Source organism: Podarcis liolepis (assembly GCF_965112155.1).
Source record: "Podarcis liolepis genome assembly, chromosome: 7".
NCBI classification, from domain to species: domain Eukaryota; kingdom Metazoa; phylum Chordata; class Lepidosauria; order Squamata; family Lacertidae; genus Podarcis; species Podarcis liolepis.
In genome coordinates this window covers 63,077,122-63,099,684 of record NC_139561.1, presented here as the reverse complement: position 1 = coordinate 63,099,684, position 22,563 = coordinate 63,077,122, and the positions used below count along the sequence as shown (strand labels likewise).

Sequence of the window (22,563 nt, the reverse complement as noted above, 5' to 3'; positions counted from 1 at the left end):
AATGTATATAATGCTTGCTGTTTAGAATGAAATCTTTACTCTTCTCACTCACGCTGAATCTCATTTTAAAAGAACCACCTTGCATTTGGAAAGACAGGGATTTGTCAGTGGCTCAGAAAATGGAGGCAGCCTGCCTCTGAATCACAACTGGTGAGGAATAATGACAGCAGTGGGCTGTTACCTTCCCATCCTGTTGATGGGCTCCATAAAGGTATCCATCCAGCAGGCCACATGCTGGAACTCTTCTGATCCAGCATGACTATTCTTCAGGTCCCCAGGACTTCAAAAGCTTGCTCCAGTTTTCAGAACATCACTAGTCCTCATGGCTGACATTCCGAATGCCATAGCTCAACAGACCACTGCAGGTAACCACAGTTTGAACTCAAGACTCCAGGATCTTTCCTTTCCATTCCTTTCTCATCTTCTTGCTTTACCCCATTCCTTCTGCTCTGCCTCTCCCCTCTCCATACTCTCCCCATCATCTGTAAGTAAGGAACTCAGCATGTGTCTGTATAAACAAAGTAACATTTATTTGACCTTTTGCATTACACAGTTCGCTAGGCAAATAAAATATTTGTTCAGTGACTTAAAGGAACTGATATGCTTGGCTCTGAGCAAGAGAGGAGCTGAGTCTTGCGAAATACCAGTCTGGTTGGTTGGTCCTGCATAGGGGCCCCTAATGGGACTTTCCCTCAGGATGCTGGGCAAGGCCAGAATGGTCTGTCTGTGCTGCAGATGCTGTGGAACAAGTAACAACATGACCTCCTGATTTCCCTTGGAACGGGAAGTATTAAGGAAGAAGTGGCACTTAAAGCCTGTTTGGGCTCTTTCTGCCCTGGAAGAATTCCCACAAATTCTTGATTTATCTGTAGCACTTTCATTGCAATTAATTTCCTCTGAGTTCCCTCCTGTTTACAGGTCAAGTTTATAGTCCAACCTTCTTCCTCTAAGTTGTCCTGGGTGATGCAAGTAAGACAGCGATCCCATTTCCCCCTGAAAAACAGCCATTTGTGCCCAGAGAGGAGGGGAGTGCTTGTCCTGAGGTTATGCATCTTCGTAGCTGAGTGGGAATTCAAGCCCAGATCTCCCTGCACTCTAAACCACTGCACCGGGGATTTTCACATTGTGAGATTGAGAACGGTAGCTACGTTCCTATGAAAAATGGCATGCTCATCACAACCAATCTTCCCTTGCAATGGAGCACTTGATAGTGGAGCTCTGCAGAGCTAGCCACCAACTATCACCCACCTGAGCGTGCACCCAGACTGCCCTGCAATGTGCAGAGAGCTGAAGTGGCATGCGCATGGCGATTCCCCAGGATACAGACTAATGAGGAGTTCAGTGGGGCAACACAAAGCAAACACAAAGCAAACTTGAAAAAAGGCCTAGAACAGCTGGACTGCATCTCTATCTCCCTGCCATCTTTTAAGTCTGCATACCCTCCTGCTCCATCTGAACACATTTACCTTGAGCCTGTTGTATGACCTGAATCCCTCTTCTCTTGCCTGCTTCACTGTCACCTAGTGTGGTGCTCTTGCAGCCTCTGCAATAGACCCAGTTTCACCCCCAGCTCTGATTCTCAAGCCTTATCTCCCTGCAAGGGAGATCTCCTTTGCAAATCTTGCAAAGGCTGCTCTGGTTGTGCCTTCCATGAGGTTTTCTGCCCCAGCTTCCACTCCCCCTTTTGTATTACATGTTTGCTGAACGCTATTAATTTATGGTTGTTACTTTTACCCCCTTCAGGGAGAAGTCCCAGCCTCCTTTTAAGTCAAGCCCTCTCCTTTGAAGAGCTGACTCTTGTCACTCAACGCTCTCTTTGTTTTCAGTTGCCGGTGAACTCGCTCAAAGCAGAAAAGAGAAATAACTTCCTGGACAAAAGAGTGATAAGCATGCCACTCTCTTGACCTCCCAGCCAAGATTAGCAAAAGATAAGAGCCTGGCACCTGGTTAATTTACTGCTGAAAGGCAGCAAATAGCTTTTTTCTGATTTTCAGGTTTGTGGCCAGTTCTCCTTCCCTCCCATATACCTGGAATGGGAACTCATGTTTTCAGAGGACTGGGCTCCTGTACCTTCAATAGCTGGAGGACTGAGGTACTATCAGCTGATGTGCCTGGCATGAGATACTACGCTTGCTGAAGTCCCTTTTATACATAGAAATTAAGAGTACAGGAACACTGTCCTCTTTTGCAGCTGCCTACCCTATTTGCGGGATGTGGGTGGCGCTGTGGGTTAAACCACAGAGCCTAGGACTTGCCGATCAGAAGGTCGGTGGTTCGAATCCCCGCGAAAGGGTGAGTTCCCATTGCTCGGTCCCTGCTCCTGTCAACCTAGCAGTTCGAAAGCACGTCAAAGTGCAAGTAGATAAATAGGTACCACTTTGGTGGGAAGGTAAACGGCGTTTCCGTGCGCTGCTCTGGTTCGTCAGAAGCGGCTTAGTCATGCTGGCCACATGACCCGAAAGCTGTCTGCGGACAAACGCCGGCTCCCTCAGCCAGTAAAGCGAGATGAGCGCCGCAACCCCAGAGTCGGTCACGACTGGACCTATTGGTCAGGGGTCCCTTTACCTTTACCTTACCCTATTTGCAGGGCAACAGAGCATAAAAATCACTTGCTTTTCTTCCTGGTTGTGCTGGAACCTTTAACATCAGCCAAACTTGCAGAAATGTTGCAGGTGAAGCTTTCTCCCCGTCACCGGATGTGAGTGGTATGAAAACCTTCCCTTGCTTAAATCCCCTCCATCAAAGTCTAGTGAGGTGGTCAGATACAAACGGCTCACAGCTCCTGCACCTTTAATGGGAAGAAACACCTGTTGATATTTCCTCTTCTACATAGCAATTAAAGTTGCAGGATCCCTCTCCTCCTTCCCCATCTCATGACCCTGGGGTCTAGAAAAAGGGAGTGAAAAAGGGACTTCTGAAGTTCTCTGCCCTACTTGCCAGCAGAAGAATTGGAGGGGAAATTCCACTGAATAATCTTGGAGGGTAGAGAAATTCTCCAACCATTTCTCACCATCTGCAATGGAAGCAGCTCAATCCCCCTTTTCTAACTTTTGTTGTCGTTTTTGCTGCCGCAAAATGTCTCTTTTTGATTGAATTTAGTCGACTGAGGATGGCAGGTTTCAGTTCTGAGCTGCACTCAGAACTGTGAGTGAAATTAGTACTTACTCTTCTTTTCCTCCATTAACTCCCGTGTTATCCTGCTGGATTCTAGTTTCCTACCCCATTGTGATTATTGTGGGAGCAATTTTTTTCCCTTAAAAGACTGCCCTCATTGAAGGTCACCCACAAGAAAGGTCTCACAGAGAATTTTGTTGAATTCATAAGAGAAGCTGTCAAGCTACACCAGAAATATCTGGATGCTGATGCGCTTGATTGCCATGGAGGCAATTGTTCAGCATTAAAATGCTTTTCAGCTTGGTTTTGTCCTGGAACTGTAATAATCTTTGATTTCTGACAATTAAGTGCACTGGCTTACCCTCTTGGATGTTGGATGCCGGATTAACAGTGGAGTTATGAATGTTTACAGCTGGGGTTGGGAACCTCAGGTTTGCAGGCCAAATGAGGCCCTCCAGGCCTCTTTCTCTGGCCCCCAAGCCTCTCCACACTTGAGAGCCAGTGTGGTGTAGTGGTTAAGAGCGGTAGACTCGTAATCTGGGGAACCGGGTTCGTGTCTCGGCTCCTCCACATGCAGCTGCTGGGTGACCTTGGGCCAGTCACACTTCTTTGAAGTCTCTCAGCCCCACTCACCTCACAAAGTGTTTGTTGTGGGGGAGGAAGGGAAAGGAGAATGTTAGCCGCTTTGAGACTCCTTCGGGTAGTGATAAAGCGGGATATCAAATCCAAACTCTTCTTCTTCTTCTTCTCCTCCCTGGGCTATGCCCACTCCTAGGTCACACCCTCCACCAGCCCTGTGGCTGCCTGCCTCAAGTGCTTTTGTCTGTTGGAATGTGTCCTTGAACTGTGCTTTGCCTCCTGCTTTCCAGATGGTGAGGTATAGAGAGAGGTGTGTGTGTAAACCTCTGACTTTTGTATGGCTGGATTGTTCATTCCCTACAAAGAGTCACATCCACCACTTCACCTTCCTTTATCTCTCACCCTACCCACCCACCACTAGCATGCAGGCCCTGGAAGGTTCTCCGGATAGGAATGCAGCCCTTGGACTGAAACCTTTCCCGCCCCTGGATTTCAAGCATGAAATTGCATGACTTGAACAAAGTTAGTTGCGCCCAATTCCTTTGCTCTCGTCATGATCAACTGGATCAACCCTCAGAGGTGTGGATGATCAAAGCATGGTGCTAATAAACCAGGGTTGTCTAAAGACCATCCCAGGACAGACACGCAAGAGCCCTGGGCTCTCTTTGAGGGACAGCCACAACTCTGCCACAAGAAGCAGAGTGCATGTTTTGCATGCACAAGATCTCAGGGTGTCTCCAGCACAATGATCTCATTTAATAGGCCTGGGAAATATCGCTGCCTGCAATCTTTGGAAACCTTCAGTCAGTCATACAGCATTTGGCTAAATGGACTAATAGTCTGACTCAGCAGGAGTCAGCTCCCTGTGGAAAGTCATTTTGTCAGGATAGCTCCTGTCCCACAAGTAAATTGTTAGATGGGGCAACCCGCAGCAGCTTGTAGGATGGCACCCAAGCAATTTTGCATGCCCATCCTACCTCCTGTTGAGAAGGATGATTTCTCCATGGTGTGGCTATTTTGCACGCACAGGCAAGGCTGCAGGTCCAAACTTGGCAAATCCTGGTAAAAACCGACAGAAGGACCATAGCTCAGTGTCAGAGCATCAGATTTGCATGCAGAGGGTCCCAGATTCAATACCTGGCATCTCTGGGTAGGCCTGGGAGAGCACCTTGCCTGAAACCATGGACAGCCACTTCCAGTCAGCCTAGGAAATACTGAGTTAGGTGGGGCGATGCTCTGACTGAGCCTGAGAACCTTAGGTTGGGTTCCCAAGGATGGTACAGCGAAGGATGTTGAATTCACCTAATGCTAAAGGATGGGTCAGAATAACTCTTGCAGCAGAAGACTGAAGCAAATGTTCACCTGACTCTTCCTTATTATGCATATGCATTAGCTGAGTAATGTTGTTTGGCCCTGAAGTTCTACCTGTCAGGTATTTTGTAGACATAAGCCTGAGGCTGAGAGAGAAAGGAAGATTCCTTGTGGTGGACAAGAGATTTTTGAAGTAGGCATTTTCCAGCTCACAGTCCAAGCCATCAGTTCTAACATTGCCCCACTGAACTCAGCAATCTTCCCTTCTAAGTAAACATGCTGCAGGATAGCTTTTTACTGAGGGAAATGAGAACCCCTAATTGTTGGGTGCTTTTCTATAATGGTGGCCCCCTCTTTCTCCCTTGCAAAGTCCTTGCTTCTCCAGAGCGCCATGTCAAACCTGCGCAGCTTGTTGAATGAGGTCAGTTCTGCCTCACACCCCGTTCACGTCAACAGTTGCTTCAGCTAAACAACTCTCCAGTGTGCTACAACTCCCACTCTGTGAGATGTTGCCAAATAAGGGTGGCCATGTGCCCTACTTTCCAGAGGACACTCTCTGTTTAAAGGGTTGTCTGGTTTAAATTTAAAGACCTCTAAGATGGGAGAGCAGGAGGGGTCTTGAAATTGCCCTTCAACAGTCAGTACCTGGACAGCAGGCTGAGCAGGAACATACAGGCTACCTGGTCATGGTCTTCCCCACTTCTATGGGATGTATTGCATATCTACTTGAAGTATAGCAATTATTTACAAAGGTGCCTTTACATGTATATATATACATTAACATGTGCAAATTTTATGTAAAGCACTTCATTCTTTCGTCCTTTTTTTTGTTTTGGTAGTGCATAAATGATCACCTTATAATTGCTGAGCAGTACAGAACTCTTACAAAACAGATAGGAAGCCCACCTGAGAAACAGCTCTAGTTCATCAACACCCTCAGAATCCCTTATATGGTTTCTTTTGCATATGGGGAAACCTCCTATCTCATTTAGAAATTTGCTTTCAACCTAATCTGGTTGAAGTTTCAGGCCTTAAGCAAACTGTCCACCCCACCAATGAGGCATATTACAACTCTTTTTGGCTTCCGATGAAAGTCCTCAGAGGTTTCCGTCAAAGTAGAACCCTCAAACCAATTTGGAATGCCATGTTAGGCAGGATTTCAGGGGCAAGTCAAACCGCTACCAGAATAAAGCCTTCTTTGCAGGGTGCCTCAGTCTGGGCCAGAAAGGAAGATGGCTTCCTCTCTGGAAAGCACCCGAGTCCTTGTATTATTCTCACAGAACTTCACTGGGCACAATCCTTCCTTTGGGGAAAGGTCTGGTAAGGAGTGTGTAACCAGTTTTCCCCAATCATGTGCCCTCCTCACCAATTAGGCCTGGGAAACATGGCCAATGACCAGGGGTGTTGAGAGCTGTAGTCTCTCAGCATCTGGGAGACACTGGGGTTGAGGAGGCTGGTGTAAACAGGACATCAAGAAAGCATTTGTTCTTGGCTAGCCCCTACAGCAGGCTTTCCCAAAACTGGTGCTTTTCAGATGTTCTTGAACAACAACTCCCACCACCATTATTGGCCATTTTGTTTGGGACTGGGAATTGAGCAACACCTGGAATGCAGCAGACTGGAAAAAGCTATTATACAGAGATATCTAAGGCTGTGCCCCTTTGGTCGTGTAAACACACCTATAGATGGTGCAAATGCCTCCCCCCAACTTGAATTTTTTTCTTGGCTTTCCTTGAAATTGCTAACTTATTCTGCCTGAAGTGAAACCTCCAAATTAACTTTGAATTTCCTTTAGGTGAAATTTTGGTGAAAAGGTTGAGCTGAAACCAACCTTTCCTTCTCATCATTTGTTTTTGGACAGCATTAACTAAACAGTCCCCCCCTTCATTGATTCTGCAACACTCTATAAACATTTTAATGAGTCAGAGCTATAAGTCATTAGTTGCTAGGAGTTTTCTGAAGACCATAACAGATGTTTCACATATGTGGCTCTCTTAGTCAACAGCCCATATTATCATCTCTTCTGAGAAAGAGCAGATGTTAGGATCTAAAGGGCTGCAACTTCTTCCAGGGATTGTACAAGTCAACATCTTGTGTTGTGCGTGCTTTGACCATGCGTCTTCAGTTTAGTAAAAACATGTAAACAGGCCAGGAGGCTTTGCCTTTAGGCCTCAACAAAACATGACTGTGCTTCCCCTTTGTGGAAAACTTTGGTGGCCACACAATGTAGAAGGAAGACTTCTGTTTCAAATCACCCTTCCTTGCCCCATGTTCCTCAAAAGCCACTTGTGTGTCGCAATGAAATAATCCAAATGGCAGCCGGCCATTTTGGATCTGTCCTTTCATGCCGCCTCAGATCAAAGTCAGGTTAGGTGCGGAGGCTCTGAGGGCCTCCACCTGTGTGTGCTTCCCTTTCCCATAATGTGGTTGGTCCAGTCTTGCATGGCACTGGCAGGTGGATGCCTTGCTGTAGGTGAGCGACCTCTTCTTCTTCTGGCACTTCTGTATCGAGCGGAACACCCGCTTGCAGATGAGGTAGACAATCTCGCAGACAATGAGGACGATGCAGAAGGCAGACGCCCCAACCATGAAGTAGGTGAAAATCTTCTTCTCCGTTGGCCGAGCGATGTAGCAGTCCACTACATTGGGGCAAGGCTTCAGATCGCACTTGACCAGCTTGGGCATGTCAAAGCTCTCCCATATCCTATGCAGGAGGTAGAGGAAGACGATCTCGATAGCCAACTTGAAGAAGAGGGTGAGAACATAAGTCCACCAGAGGCCACCATGTTTCTTGCCAGTATCGCTGTAGAGTTTGGGGCAGTTCTCTCCATTCTTTAACCGGTTTTTCCTCTCCCTCTCCTCGCGGTAGGCCACATGCATTATAACCAGCAGCGAAGGGCAGGTGACAAAGATAAGCTGCAGGGCCCACAGCCGGGTGTGGGAGATGGGGAAGTAGTGGTCAAAGCAGACGTTGGTGCATCCGGGCTGACGGTGGTTGCAATCAAACTCCTTCTGCTCATCCCCCCACACTCGCTCAGCAGCCACCACATAAACCAGGACTCGGAAGACAAAGACAACGGAGAGCCAGATGCGCCCAAAAGCGGTGGAGTATTTGTTCACCCCACTCAGCAGGCCCTGTAGGGTCTTCCAGTCCATGGTGACGGAAGTCTGTGGAGCTCCTGCTCACTTGAGCCTGGAAGGGAGGAAAGAGAGAAAAAAGAAACTGTGCGTAAAAAATATATTATTTCAACACTTCAAGATGGCGCCCCATACATTTGTAACCAATAACTAGTTGGCTGGTTATTCAAGCACTCAGGGTACCTGCCAGAGCTGGCTCTCTGAGGTGGTGAGGGATGAGATGGCTCCTCCTTCCATTACACCAGTGTTGGGGAACCTGAAGGCCAGGAGCCCCTTCTATCTGTGCCTCACCCAGGCCATACCCCTCACCAGCCCTGCTTCTCATCCTCCTTGATTGTTTTTTCCCTGGCTGGAATGTGTCCATGGTCATACCTTTTGCTCTCCTGGATGGAGGATGGTGAGGTGTGTGTGTAGAAGCTAGACTACTGTACAAAGCAAACATTGACATTTGTTGCTTCACCTACTTTTACTTTTGCCACTGGCCCTGCCAAACGTGCCCCCCCCCCCGAAAGGAAATTGGCCCTTGGGCTTAAAAAGGTTACTCATCCCTGCATTATTTGCATGGAAACAGATCCAACTTTCACTTTGGTCTTTTTTCAACACTAGTAATGGGAAGACGACAGGCTGACCATGCGGCCCACACAGATCTGTCCTCCACTTCCTCACTGCTACTCCCTGCCTCTCAGTATCTGCTGCCTGAGGCATCCGTGGCACACAGCCTAAGGGTAGGGCCAGCTCTGGGACCTGCAGGCTGTCTGGCTAGGGAAGAGCATTCATTACAAGGGGACTAAATGAGGAAGTCTCCTTCCATCAGTGGGCCAGAGAGAAGGCTGGCCATACTCCTAGTCCCTTATAGATGTCTTTGGGCTGGATTTACTTTCTGGTCTAAACAATGAAGACACTTTCTTGCTGGTGAGATGCTGCTTTTTGCTCCATCTGTCTTTACCTTGCCATATCTTCAATTGCATAGGGAGTAGACCTATTAGACTTTCCGTCTGCCCAGCCATTCATTTTTATACCACCTACTGACAAAGCCCAAAGTAACTTATTTCAAAGTAAAATATTTCAACTATAAAACACACCGCAGAACTGCCCAACACTCCAGATTAGACAACTGCGATATGTACCTGGGGATTGAGGAGGTCACCTGAATGTTTATGCTCAGACAGTGTCTGGGGCTGGTTTTAATTGGATGGAACAGTATTCCCCACAATTACACTTCTAGGGTTACACTGCATCATGGATTCTGTAGTCCTCCAAGGCTTCACTAACGCTCGTGCACACGTGTTTTGGGCTGAACTGAACTGTTGTGGGTTTTATAGTCTCAGATCTTTACAAAGTATAATATTTACTTTATTTCACCTAAAGTTCTGGAACACTTTTCTGTTATGGAGGAATGCTAGATTTTGACCCAAATTCTGTTATGGGTCATATTCGTCAGCAATTCTCATGGAAACATGAAGAGGTGAATAGCATAATCTGGATTTATCTAGGCCTCTTTATTAAGCACACAGATTTACTCTTTCTGAAAGTGTTGATGTCACAAGATTTATTAACCTGGGCTGGCAGACAAGCAACAACAATTCTTAGTTGATTAATTCTAGCTTACTCACAGTCTCAGTAGCTTCTTGGCACTTCCTTAGAATAATTAACTTACAGGCAAAGGACGTAATCAGAAAATAGGTAAGTAGGAGCAAGGGTTTTGGCTTGACACACCCTGTTTTGAATTTAGCACCTGGTGCTCAGTCTGGGATTCACAAGCCACCGAGATGCAGCCCCCATGAAGTACCATGGACATGAATTAGAATCTCACAGCCAAATAATGACCTCTTAAATTCAGACCTAGTACTTCTCAGGTGCTTGGGAAGGCCCATAGCTCAGTGACAGAGCATGTGCTTTGTAAGCACAAGGTCTTGGGTTCCATCAGGGACATCTCCAGGTGGGGACATTCAGGCAGAGAATGTCCCCTGCCTGGAGAGCCCCTGCCAGTCAAGTGTTGGTGATATTGCCAATGGTCTGACTCAGTGTAAAGGTAATTGGACTCCTGACCATTAGATCCAGTCATGGCTGACTCTGGGGTTGCTGCGCTCATCACGCTTTATTGGCTGAGGGAGCTGGCATACAGCTTCCGGGTCATGTGGCCAGTATGACTAAGCCGCTTCTGGCGAACCAGAGCAGCGCACGGAAACACCATTTACCTTCCCGCTGGAGTGGTACCTATTTATCTATTTGCATTTTGACTTGCTTTCAAACTGCTGGGTTGGCAGGAGCAGGGACCGAGCAACGGGAGCTCACCCTGTCGCGGGGACTCAAGCTGCTGATCTTCTGATCAGCAAGTCCTAGGCTCTGTGGTTTAACCCACAGCGCCACCCGCGTCCCTACCTGACTCAGTGTAAGGCGGAGTAATTGCTTGAGGAAGGGTGGTAGCTCAGAGGCAGAGCCCATGCAAAAGATCCTAGGTTCAATCCCTGGTATCTGCAAGTAGCACTGGGAGAGTTTTCTCTCTGAAACCCTGGAGAGCTGCTGCCAGTCAGCGTGGATGCAACTGAGTGAGATAGCCTGATTTGGTGTGAGCCAGCTTGTTTGTTTTGCTCCTTCTGACTTGTCAGAATCTCATATACAGTGGCAGAATGCAAGCGTTGGGGGTTGCTGTTAAGGGCATCCAAAATGCATCCCTCATCCCATCTAGGTCAGGTTTTTCCAGGACAGCAGTAGCTCTTCCTTAAGCAACCTAATTAGATTTTAGTCAGCTGTCTAACCAGTCTTTCCCTTTCATCCCTAGTGGTGTGCACAGTCCACCCACTTAGCTCTTTACCCTCTGGAAGGAACACACCAGAGTGGTGGAATAGCTTTCCATTTAACTCTTAGTTCCCTAGCTTCTTTTTCCATTGAGATTCCATGGGGGGTTAAATGTAGGGATGGGAGAACCTGTCACTTTCGGCTGCTCTCAGTTTCTCACTTTTGCCATCTTAAGTTCAGTTCTCCATATTTACAGGTCAGATTGCATTTTTAAAAGGTCCTTATGAAAATCCATCAGAATTTCAGCGCAAATTTCTCCTAATGTACACACTTTTGCAAAGCAATTTATCCTAATAAGGTGCTGTTTCCATAAACTGTACAAGTATTTTAATGAACACTTTACCTTAATAGATGCATTTTTATACACATTACTTAGCTGGGGAATTTCAACGCAAATTCGGAGAAGTGGGAATTTCATTGAATGACTGTGCTTTGGAATACTTATTGTTTCAGAAAGTGAGTCAGGCAGGTTCCGGAGGTCCGTTCTTAACCTGAAACTGTTCTTAACCTGAAGCACCACTTTAGCTAATGGGGCCTCCTGCTGCTGCCACACTACCGGAGCACAATTTCTGTTCTCATCCTGAAGCAAAGTTCTTAACTCGAAATACTATTTCTGGGTTAGCGGAGTCTTTAACCTGAAGTGTTTGTAACCCGAGGTACCACTGTATATGTTTGCCTGTTACTCCGGGCTCCTTTGGGAGGAAGAGTAGGATATAAATTTATTCATTAAATTATAAGTTAAATAAATGTGAACTGAATCAAAATTCTCCCCCCACCCCTAGTTAGATACTTGTCCTTTGTGTTGTGTACTTGCTTTTTTTTGCCAAGCGCATTTCTACTGTTCATTTTAAAACATTGTGTTATTGCATTGCAATTTTATATGTCTATTATTATATAACAGCAAGGCCAGTCATGGCAAACAACGTGCAGTCATTCGTTAAAGTAAACATGTGGGTAGGGAAAGCCCTGCCAACATATGCTTTTAATAAGGAGAAAAAAAGACATTTCTTTTTGAAGAATGGCCATTTACCCTACGCACTGAGCTGCAAAATCTGATCCTGCTTTGCCATGTTTTCCACAACCGAGAGGCTCCCAGTTCCCCAGTCTCAAGAAACTTACCACAGCCAAAGGCCTATCAAGAAGTCTAGGCAAGCTTAACCATATCAACGTATGCATTTAAATACATATTTTGAAACTAAAGTAGTCAATTTTATGTCTATATTGAGAATAAGGAAATTTGGGTGTTTCCCCTGCAGTTAAGGTGTCTGTTTGCTCTGCTTTTACAGCGGGCAGTCCTCTATTTGAAGCAGTTCTCTATTTGTATGGTATTTGTACAAGATCAGATTAAATATAAAATGATTTTAACAGTCCTTACCTGGGCAACAGGCCCATGGAACTGCATTTCTCTTTATATTATGTTCATGATTTCTAAATGTGATAAATTAGCACATGCAAGAATTTTCAAAGGAGGGACTTTTGTCTGGGCAGCAGCAAGGGAAGAAGTGGGTAACCCCCTATCTGCTGCAATCCCAATAATTATGTAACATTCCCTCCATGAGCTGTCATTTGCATCTGAAATATCACACAGGTTAAATGCACAGCTACATGGAAGGTTATGTCTTGGTGGTTCGTTCTTGAAAGACAAGGAGAAGCGTGCCTGCCTACAACACATGCCCTCTCAATAAATAAGTGACCCTGAGTTTCTTAGTTCTTGCAGGCATTTCCTGTACAAAGGTGAGAGGTGCCAACTGGATGTGGCAACTGTCTGGCATCAGGAGGAATGGACTGTCTTCTGTAATGTAGAACACATGGGCTGGGCTGCCGATCCAGCGAGACTAGAGAACGAGATCAGAGCAGTTATTCCTGAAGGACAGGATCAGAATGGTAGAGAACATGACAGGAAGAATTTTGTTTGTGTTATTTTAAGGGTCTTCTTTGGCGTTATTGACACCACATTTAGTTGACTGAAAACCTTTTCGAAGACTAAGGCAGCAAGAATCCTGATCTTTTAGTAAAATATGTAAAAAGCTTGCTTCATTAGATTAGTGCACAATTTCTGTATAATAACATGCTGTGAGATCTGAAAAGTGGGTCTTTTTATGGGCACATGAAATAAAACGTGGGTGTCTAACTTTGCTGTAATTCTTTTTGCTTCTGTTAATATTGCAAGTGCATGTTAAAAGCAGATAACATGCACAAAGGCTGTGAAAAGGTATTGGTTAAAAAATAATTGTGGCTACTGCATCAAGCTTAAGTGTGGCATTTAATTTGGTGTTTCAGGCTTTTTGGGGTGCTATGACTTGCAAAGGTGTGTTTAAAGGAAGCCACTTGTACATCTGATTAAGTAATGGTATTTACACAACTGCTGGAGTTTGATTTGCTAACTTGTAAAATCAAGTTGGCTTGCTTATGACACATCACCGCAGGCACAATTATCTTAAATGGGGCACCCATAAGTTGTAAATTGCCGTTTTGCTTGACTTCTACCTGGGATACCAAGAAAATAATGTAAGCAATGGGCTTCTCCCAAGGTATGTCAGATAGATGGCAACAGTGAGATTCCTGAATTGCAAGGGGTTGGATGAGACTAAAGTGTTCTCTGGATGTTAACCAATTTCCATTATGTGATTCCAGGATGGCTCTCTGCTCCTGTGCCTTTAACAGCAGCTGGACACAGAAACTCAATGGTCAAAGCTTTCACTATTGGAATACCACCAGGAAAAGCATCACCTGCTAGATTTGTTTGTGCCAGGTGGTCAGATGCAAAAGTGGAAAGGGCCACTGGACCTTTAATAGTTCTGTGGAGGAGGGCATTTTTAATTTGCAGGAGAAGAATCACCTTCTGAATGTCTTTACACACCTATTAAAGACACAGCAGCCCCACTCCTCTGTTGCATCTGGCCATCCTAGAGTCAGGACATATTTACATCCTTGGTGTATATACTCCAGTAAAAGCAAACAGTTGGTAGTTTTAAAGGTTGCCTCCATTACCTGAGTGTTTTGATTTTGGAAGTCGTCCAATATATAATCTCAAGAGTTTATTAACAGCTAAGGTATTGTCAAATACTATATAACCATTACTCATTGGGTCTGAAATGTTTGCATGCAAAATAATGTAACCAACTTCCACCCAAACAAACAGATATAAACAAGGTCACTGAAGTCTTCTTCTTTTGCTCGCTGACTCATTTAATGGGCTGAAGCCTTGCTTAGATTGAATTCCAGAGAAGCACTGACATTTCTCCAGTATGGCTGCCAAATGACCAGAAAAACAAAGGTTCTAAGCCTTAAACAGCACCTTGATCTGGACAAATCAACAGAGAATATTTTTACAGCAGCCTTCCCCAATGCCATGCCTGCAACTTTTATTTATTCATCTTACTACAACTCGCATGAGCCCCAGCAAACACGGCCAATAGTCAGGAACTTAGTAGCCACAAACATTAGAGGGCACTGGGTTTGTTGCTTTTTGAAATACAGTCATCTACCAGCATAGTTTGCTGATCCAGTTGCTGATGCCGGCTGAGGAGCAGGGGCCAGTGGAAAAAGTTGGCAACCCTACCATCCATTGATACTGCACTCTCACTTTTATTTGGTTTCTGCCATTCCTTTGCCTAGCTTAATACTTGTGTCTTAAAACAGTAATACAGTGGTACCTCTGGTTAAGTACTTAATTCGTTCCGGAGGTCCGTACGTAACCTGAAACTGTTCTTAACCTGAAGCACCACTTTAGATAATGGGGCCTCCTGCTGCCACCGCGACGCCAGAGCACAATTTCTGTTCTCTTCCTGAAGCAAAGTTCTTAACCTGAAGCACTATTTCTGGGTTAGGGGAGCCTGTAACCTGAAACATATGTAACCTGAAGTGTATGTAACCCGAGGTACCACTGTATTTGGAATGCCTCATAGTTGAGGGCAGCCAATGTTTAAAAGTACCCTTCCCCTTTGCTTTTAACAGCACATGCAGACATGGGATGAGGTCAAGCTTTTCCTGGCCTGCGAATAGATGGTGTTGGGAAACTAACCACTCAGTTTCTGTTATCTCAGGTTTTTGTTAACAACACAGGAGCAGGGCTAGTAAAGCAACGGCAACCCTGATTATAGCTTAATTTTAAGTGCACTGCTGCAACTAAGCAAACAGACAGGCTTAGTAACTCCCAGCACCCCCTAGGGTGGGACATGGGTGCCTCCACCTTTAATAGCAATGTAGCTGAAGGCATTTCAGCAGGTGCAACTTGCATGCAGAGCTACACCTGCTGGAATTCCCTCATCTAGAGCGCTCTCCTCTTTTGCATCAGGCTGCTCCATCATTACCTTGCACCTCAAATCTCGACTGGGGACGGGGAGGGCTCAAAAAGAGCTGCTTCTTTAACAGGATGCACGTGACATGTTTTCTGGTCTCACAAAAACCTGCCCAGAGCAAACAGGCTTGTTCACCATTACTGTGCTTTTGGCTTCTGCATTCCAGGCAGTACTTAAATGGGAGTTAGCTGGTGAGCGAGTGCACTGCAGGTGAGCTGATAATCTAACCTTCAGGCCTGAAGGGGGGGGGCATTAACCTCTTAACTGCTGGAGCACCGGGGACCCATCTGCAAACCATGTCTATTTGGCTAACCACATCCCACAGCTTGGGCAAGGGCAGCTATGCCTGACCGCCATAGGTGATCAGGAATTTCATGCAGGCGAGCGAGCAGGTTGATGCCAGGGACAGAGTGCTCTGTCCCTCCTCCACCAGGCGACTGTGCTCCCATGCTAGCTGCAAAGGAGAGAAAGAGAGCAGGCTATTTGACTCTTAGCAGACTAGTAACTTAGGGCCGCCGTATTTCAAAAAGTAAACACCAGGATACCCTGAAAGTTGTTGAGCTTTCCAAAAAGCGATTTTTTTGATTGACTTGTCGAAGATCCAGAACAAAGCGTCACCTTTTGGAAATTTCCCCCGGATGTCAATTCCGCCTTTGAAATCCTGGTAATGTCTGGGAAAATCTGGACGTATGACAGCCCTAAATTTCATAGGCTTAGAAGCAGGGGAAACTTCCTTGTACTGAGTCAGCTGTTGGTCCATCTAGCAGCTCACTGCTGTCTGCACTGACTGGCAGTGTCTCCCCGTGGTTTAGTTTGAGGACATTCCCTGTAGACCTTCTGCATGAAAGCAGATGCCCTAGCACTCAGCAACAAGTCTGGCCTAGTGGAAACAGTGATGGAACTGAAACCTGATTGCAGATCCACTACAGAGGCTTGTTCTAAAGATTCAGGGAAGCTATGCCCCTCTCAGCCCCCTCTTTCCCATGTGACAGGAACTGAAACTACAGTGCTACCTCAGGTTACATACGCTTCAGGTTACATACACTTCAGGTTATAGACTCCACTAACCCAGAAATAGTGCTTCAGGTTAAGAACTTTGCTTCAGGATGAGAACAGAAATTGTGCTCTGGCGGTGCGGCAGCAGCAGGAGGCCCCATTTGCTAAAGAGGTGCTTCAGGTTAAGAGCAGTTTCAGGTTAAGAACGGACCTCCGGAACGAATTAAGTACTTAACCCGAGGTACCACTGTATAGCAGTCTACCCAGCTAGCAGGTCTGTTACAGTTTTGCAAGAGTAATTTGCAATTAGAATGTTTTATAAATAGATAAAGGTAACCAACGGGACTCAGTTCAACCCCATAGTCCCCAAAGCCAAGACAAATCACCCTCACTCTTCCTCAAATGATTAATCACAATGCTTTGCACTGATTTATCATTTTCTGAGTATTCTTCAATATATCTTTGATTATATTAACACCAATAGCTTTATAAATCATCCACATACCTAGGTGCTGCACAAACCTTAAAAACATACCCAGTTTACAACCGAGTAATGCAGGCTTACAATAATTATGCCAGTGACTTTTTCAACTGCTCTTTAAAGAAGGGAGCTGCCCCCCCCCCGTGGCCCTTCAGATGGTGTGGAACATTCCAGATCCCTTAATGTTTTATTATTGACCATATTGAGTGGGGATGATGGGAGTTGGAGTCCAGTAACATTTGGAGGGCTATGGGCCTAGCCCCACTCTTTGATTTAAGGATAGACCTAATTTATCACGGATGGGCAACTGAAGCTGAGGGAGAAAGGAGCTGGCTTAAAAGACACCTGATGAATGCATGACTGAGGTGAGACTTGAACCCAGACCTTCTCAGTTCACTTCAGGGGAAGCAAACATGGTACCCTCCAGATTTTGCTGGACTACAACTCACATCATCTCCAGCCACTAGATGATGGGAGTTGGGCTCTAGCAACATGAGGTGGGCACCACGTTGGTTACCCTTAGCTTGCTTTGTTCTTATTCTGCCGTATTAAAGGCTTTTCAAACACATACACACACACAACGTGGGGAAAAAAGAAATACAGTATACAAATTTAGGGTTGCAGCCAATCCTAGTTTTGCTCAGAGTAAACCCATTGAACTTAATGGCCATGACTGACTAAGGAACATTAATGTCAATAGGTCTACTCTAAGTAGGACTTGGTTAGATACCACTTATAATAATCACTTTCCCTGTATTTCGTGGGCTTGATACAATATATAGTAAATTAATTGCTCTTGTTTTCAAGATTGATAACTCAAGTCATGCGCCTACTTCCATACTTTGTAGTGGTGAGAGCCATCTGGATATGGTCCAATGTGCTACTTGCTTGCAGCTAAGAGCTTGGCTCCTAAGCCAGACTGGGGTGGGCCTACAGCCAGGCACTACTCTCCACTAGGGCAAGAGCAGAGCTTTATGCCCTGGACACACGGGCCTTATTTGATAGTTTTAGAATGCCCTTTCTTTTCTCAATATTTGCTGAAGAATGATTAAAAGCACATAGACACACACACATACATACACGGGAAGTATTTGGAACAATGCTTGTTCTGATGGCTTGCAAAAAGAAGAAGCAGAGGAGGAAGAAGAAGAGGAGGAGGAGGAAGTTTTATAAAGAATAGGTCTATAAAAACTGTAAGCAGTGATCCATAGATGGAACCTCCATAGGTAGAAGACTACCTTTGGATACCAGATCTTGCCTGCTGGTGCAATTCCTGGAGATATCTAGCAAGCCCCTCTTGAGAACAGGATATTGGACTGGGAGATCTTTGAGGGACCTTTGGTCTAATCCCAGTTTTTATTCTCAAAGGATTATGGCTCATAGCCCCTGCTTGTGTGAAATAATGAAGAGGTGGTTGATGGTAGAAATGTATAAAATTATGCGTGACATGGAGAAAGGGGATAGACAAAAGTTTTTCTTCCTCTTTCACAACAATGGAATTCATGGACATTCAGTGAAGCTGAGTGTTGGAAGATTCAGGGCAGATGACAGAAAACGCTTCCTCACGTAGCACATAGTTAGACTATGGAACTCACTGCCACTGGAGGCAATGATGTGCCAGCAACGTGAATGGCTTTAAAAGAGGACCGGGCAAATTCATGGAGGAGGAGAGGGCTATTGATGGCTACTAGCCAGGATGGCTGTGCTTTGCCTTCATGTTCAGAGGCAGGAATGCTTCTGAAAACCAGTTGCTGGAAAAAATAGGAAGGAAGAGTGCGCTTGTGCTTGGGCCCTGCTTTTGGGTTTCCCAAAGGCATCTGGTTGGTCACTGTGAGAGAGGGATGCTGGGCTGGATGGGCTATTGGCCTGCTGCAACAGATGGTTCTTATGTTCTTAAGATAATGCCTTTGAGCATGCGCAGAGTGCCTTTCTCAAATTGCTAATGTTGAACAAGTTTGGGATTAAGGCTTAAAGTCAGGGGCTGTAACTGATACCAACTGCGAAAGTAAATTGTGGCTGGTTCCCCTGTGTGCACTCATCACTTGAGGGCTGCCACATTACAGGATGAGCTGCATGTGTGAACGGGCTCACTAGTCAAGCCTTGTGAACAAACACAAAGGGAGGGGACACAGCTTAGTAGTACAGGTTGTGCTTTTTGTGCAGAAGACCCAATTGCCAACATCTCTAGGTAGGGCTGGGAAAGACTCCTGCCTGAAACTTTGGACAACTGAGCTATATGGAAAGGGCTGTGGCTCACTGGTAGAGCGTGTGCTATACATGCCAAAGGTCCCAGATTCAATCCCTGGCATCTCCAGGTAGGAGTGAGAGAGACCCTGATGAGCTGCTGCCAGTCAGTGTAAGCAATATTGAGCTAGATGGGCAAATGAGCTAACTCTATATAAGGCACCTTTTGTGTTCCTGTGTTCCAGCACTGCCTATAAGATGTAGGGCTGGGAAAGACTCCCTGTCTAAAACCCTGGAGAGTGGCTGCCAGCCAGTGTAGAGAGTATTGAGCTAAATGGACCAGCTATCTGACTTGGTATAAGGCAGCTCTCTGTGTTCCAGTGCTGCCTATAGCAAAACCCACTTGACTCCCCCATCCCTTTTCTAGGGCCAACACTTTGAAAAGTCACCATTCAAACACCTGTCCTTACCGCCTCAGCCATGACACTTCTCTCTGCTGCAGGCCTGACCCAGCCCTCTGTCATTCTACCTTTCCTAAACATCTGGTGATAATAGACTTCCTCATAATCTCACCCATTCCTCCCCTCAGTAATGTCGGAGTCCCTCAGGGTTAACAGATGTCTTTTGTTTCAAACCCTCCGTCTCCTAGAACTTTATTAAGGCCCTTTTACTTCAAAGGCCTAGCCTTCTGGGGAATGCCAAAGGGCCATTTGATGGCTCTATCAGTGCCTTTTATTTTCAACCCATCCCCTATATCGGGGTCTCTAATCTTTTGGGGGGCCTGAGGGCACATTTGGAAAGCTATCATGAGCACCACAAAATGCCCATTTCCCAGAGGAAAACCCTCTGAGATACCCAAACAACCCACACAACCCTCGACAAATAAAATACAGGCAAAATAGCCAGTCAGCCCTCACAAAAGGCAATCCCCCAAAGCCAAACTCCTTATTTTAAAGTTATTTTTACTAACAACAGCAGTAATAATAACACCGGGGAGAGCCAGGAGGCGGGCACTAAGGCAGATGCCCAAGGGCACCACAGTGCCCACAGATGGTAGTTTGTGGACCCTGACCTAAGTGGTTCTCACCACCAGCCTCCTTTGTAAGCAAATGCAGGTCTGAGACTCTACCTGTGATCTACTCCTTAGGGCGCAAATCCTAGAGACACTAATATCAATGTGTAAATATGAAGTAAGCATCTTCTTAGGGGCCAGTGTCATCTGGGGGTGGGTGGGTCGACTTCAGACTGGTGCAGGGAGAAAAGGATTAAGCCCTGCCTACAGGCCCCACGCTGAATCGGGGCCCCACACGGTTACGCTTCCCTTGAAAATGCAGCTAGCATGAAGCACGCACTAACAGTAACTTTAAAAATGGACAGATCCTTTACATGGGGCTGAATTCTGTTGACTGCAGCGAGACTTGCTTCCAAAAACTGTGCATACAATTGCATTTACTTCTTAGATCGTGAAGTCTTTTCTTTCTTTCGCACTCTCTCGTAACAGAAGGATTGAACACATGCCCAGCTTTTTCCTACTGAAGTCAAAGGTGCTTTCAAATGATCATGCCCCCATTAAAGAACTGTCAGCCTTCCACCCCCCACAAAGATGCTTACTTTTTTTAAGTCCTAAAGACCTCCCCCCCCCGCTTTAGAGTTCAGATTCTCAGCCCCAACAGTCTCTAAGGTGCGTCAAGCCACTTACAGAAAAGCATAAGAGGGTGTACTTTCTTTATAACAGACATTTTAAAAAAGCCTTTCCTTTTAAATAAGAATTGCCAACCAGGTTTGATTTGTTCCTGGGCAAGCCGTCTGGAAGATTTCTTCTAGGCAGATCTAACGACCACGGTGTTATTGGAGCCAGAGCAACGAAATCTATTCACTCAGAATAATCTGTGCCACTTCCTCGATCCACCGGTATAAAGTTAAATTCTACTTACCAACTCAGAATCTCCCTTGATCTCCCTTGCCAACTTCGGCCAGAGAAAAGCTGGGAAGTCTCCCTGGAGGCAAGACCCCGTACCTTTAGGGTTTATGCCATAAAACTTTCTCCCCGTCCTGCATAGGGAAGCGCCAAAAAAGCCGGGCTCATTGCACTGTAAGGAGCTGCCTTATTTTTGTGTGAGCAATAAGGGTGTGGTGCCTCTTGGGTTGTGCAAGAAGAAAGGAATCCTTTCTGAGTTGTGAAGGGGGTGGCAGAGAGAGAGGCTTCGGCTCAGCCGGTTTTCTGCAGCTGATGGGGCTGCAAAAGTGCATACGGGACCCAGAGGCGGTGTGGGACAGCCTAGCACACACAATACCCCTTTCCTTTCCCCCCTTTCCTTTGGGATGCCACACTCTCTAAAGCTGGTGTATGTCAAACAAGCCTGTTAGGGCAAGTTGCAGACTAGGTGCGAGGGCAGCTGCTCTTTGAAGATCATGATGGAATGTGGGAGGGAACAGATTAGCATAGCTGCCAATTCTTTTCTTTTTTTGTCTTAGTATTGAGATTGCACCATCAGGGTATACACAATATTTTTCTAGGAACTCTAACCAACAAAGACCCAAAGCACAGGAGACAATACAGGAGAGGGAACAACCACACAGCTACAGAAGGCGCTTTGGAGGTCCTAGTCCACCCCTATGCTCAAGGGGTGGGGAACAGTTTTCAGCTCAAGGCTGCAATTCCTTTTGGGGGGCCCCACATGTCATGAGTCGGTGTGGCCAGAGGTGAATGTGGGTGGAGCAATGCAGGCAAATTTTACCTCTGTACAGTAGGCTCATTTCCACACACTCTCTCACACCCCTCTCTATCCTCCACCCATGGAAGCAAGAGACATTATCACAGCAGGGCACTAGGGGGCGTGATGAGGCTCCTGGTGGCTGGATAGGCTTGGAAGGCTGCATTTGGTTCCCCATCCCTACCTTAGGCTGAAAAAGAGTTCAAGGGAACTCCAAAGCAGGCTTGCAATATTTCTGTAAATCAAATTAGATATTTTCCGAACAGTGCAAGTGTACTTTCTATGGTAGTTTCTGGTGGGCTTGGTGCTATTCATCCATGTGAGGTTTCCACAGCATCCACACGGCATTATCCTAATCAAACTACTGTCCCATATGACCCCCAATTTAATCCAAATTTACCGTTTTTTTGTATTTTTTTTAAATCGGATTTTCCACCGAAATGGTAAATTCCAATTAAATGTTGAGCAGACGCATACCTGCATGAGCGACACCAAAGGCACCATAAACTGCCCTGAGGAAAGACCTCCTCAAAGATACCTCCAGTTTTTATATACATACTTCAACAGGGGCTGGGAACTTTTGCATTGCATATATATCCTGATATTTTCAGCAATTATTGAAATCAATTAATCAGCTAAAGTTCATGGCCCAGTCTCACTTTGGTATTGGGGAACCAATCACATCTAATAAGCAGTGTCTGCAAATGCTGACAACCATCTTTTATATTAAGGTGCCACTGGGCAATTTTTTAATTTATTTCGACTGTGTCAGACCAACACAGCTACTTACCTGCATCTTTTATATTGTGATGCTTTGGTTTGCTGCTGTTGCTGCTGCTGTTATTTGGTTGTTGTTTTTAAGGCCACATTCCCTTCAACTACTAGATAATGCTACTCAGTTTGGTTTGCCTTATTTTCCCAAATACACCACCTAAAATTAACCTCT

The 22,563-nt window shown here is 45.7% G+C and overlaps 1 protein-coding gene across 1 annotated transcript; it reads right to left on the bottom strand.

The window, feature by feature from the left end:
• Positions 1–507: 507 nt before the first annotated feature.
• On the bottom strand, positions 508–21,322 carry LOC310710668 (gap junction beta-3 protein-like). The gene is made up of 4 exons (XM_083511684.1): positions 20,838–21,322; positions 4,227–8,197; positions 2,577–3,470; positions 508–2,200 (listed from the first exon to the last, which is right to left on the bottom strand). Exon 2 carries the CDS (start codon positions 8,158–8,160, stop codon positions 7,357–7,359), a length of 804 nt encoding a protein of 267 aa, XP_083367810.1. The 5' UTR covers positions 8,161–8,197; positions 20,838–21,322; the 3' UTR covers positions 508–2,200; positions 2,577–3,470; positions 4,227–7,356.
• Between the last annotated feature and the right edge of the window lie 1,241 nt (positions 21,323–22,563).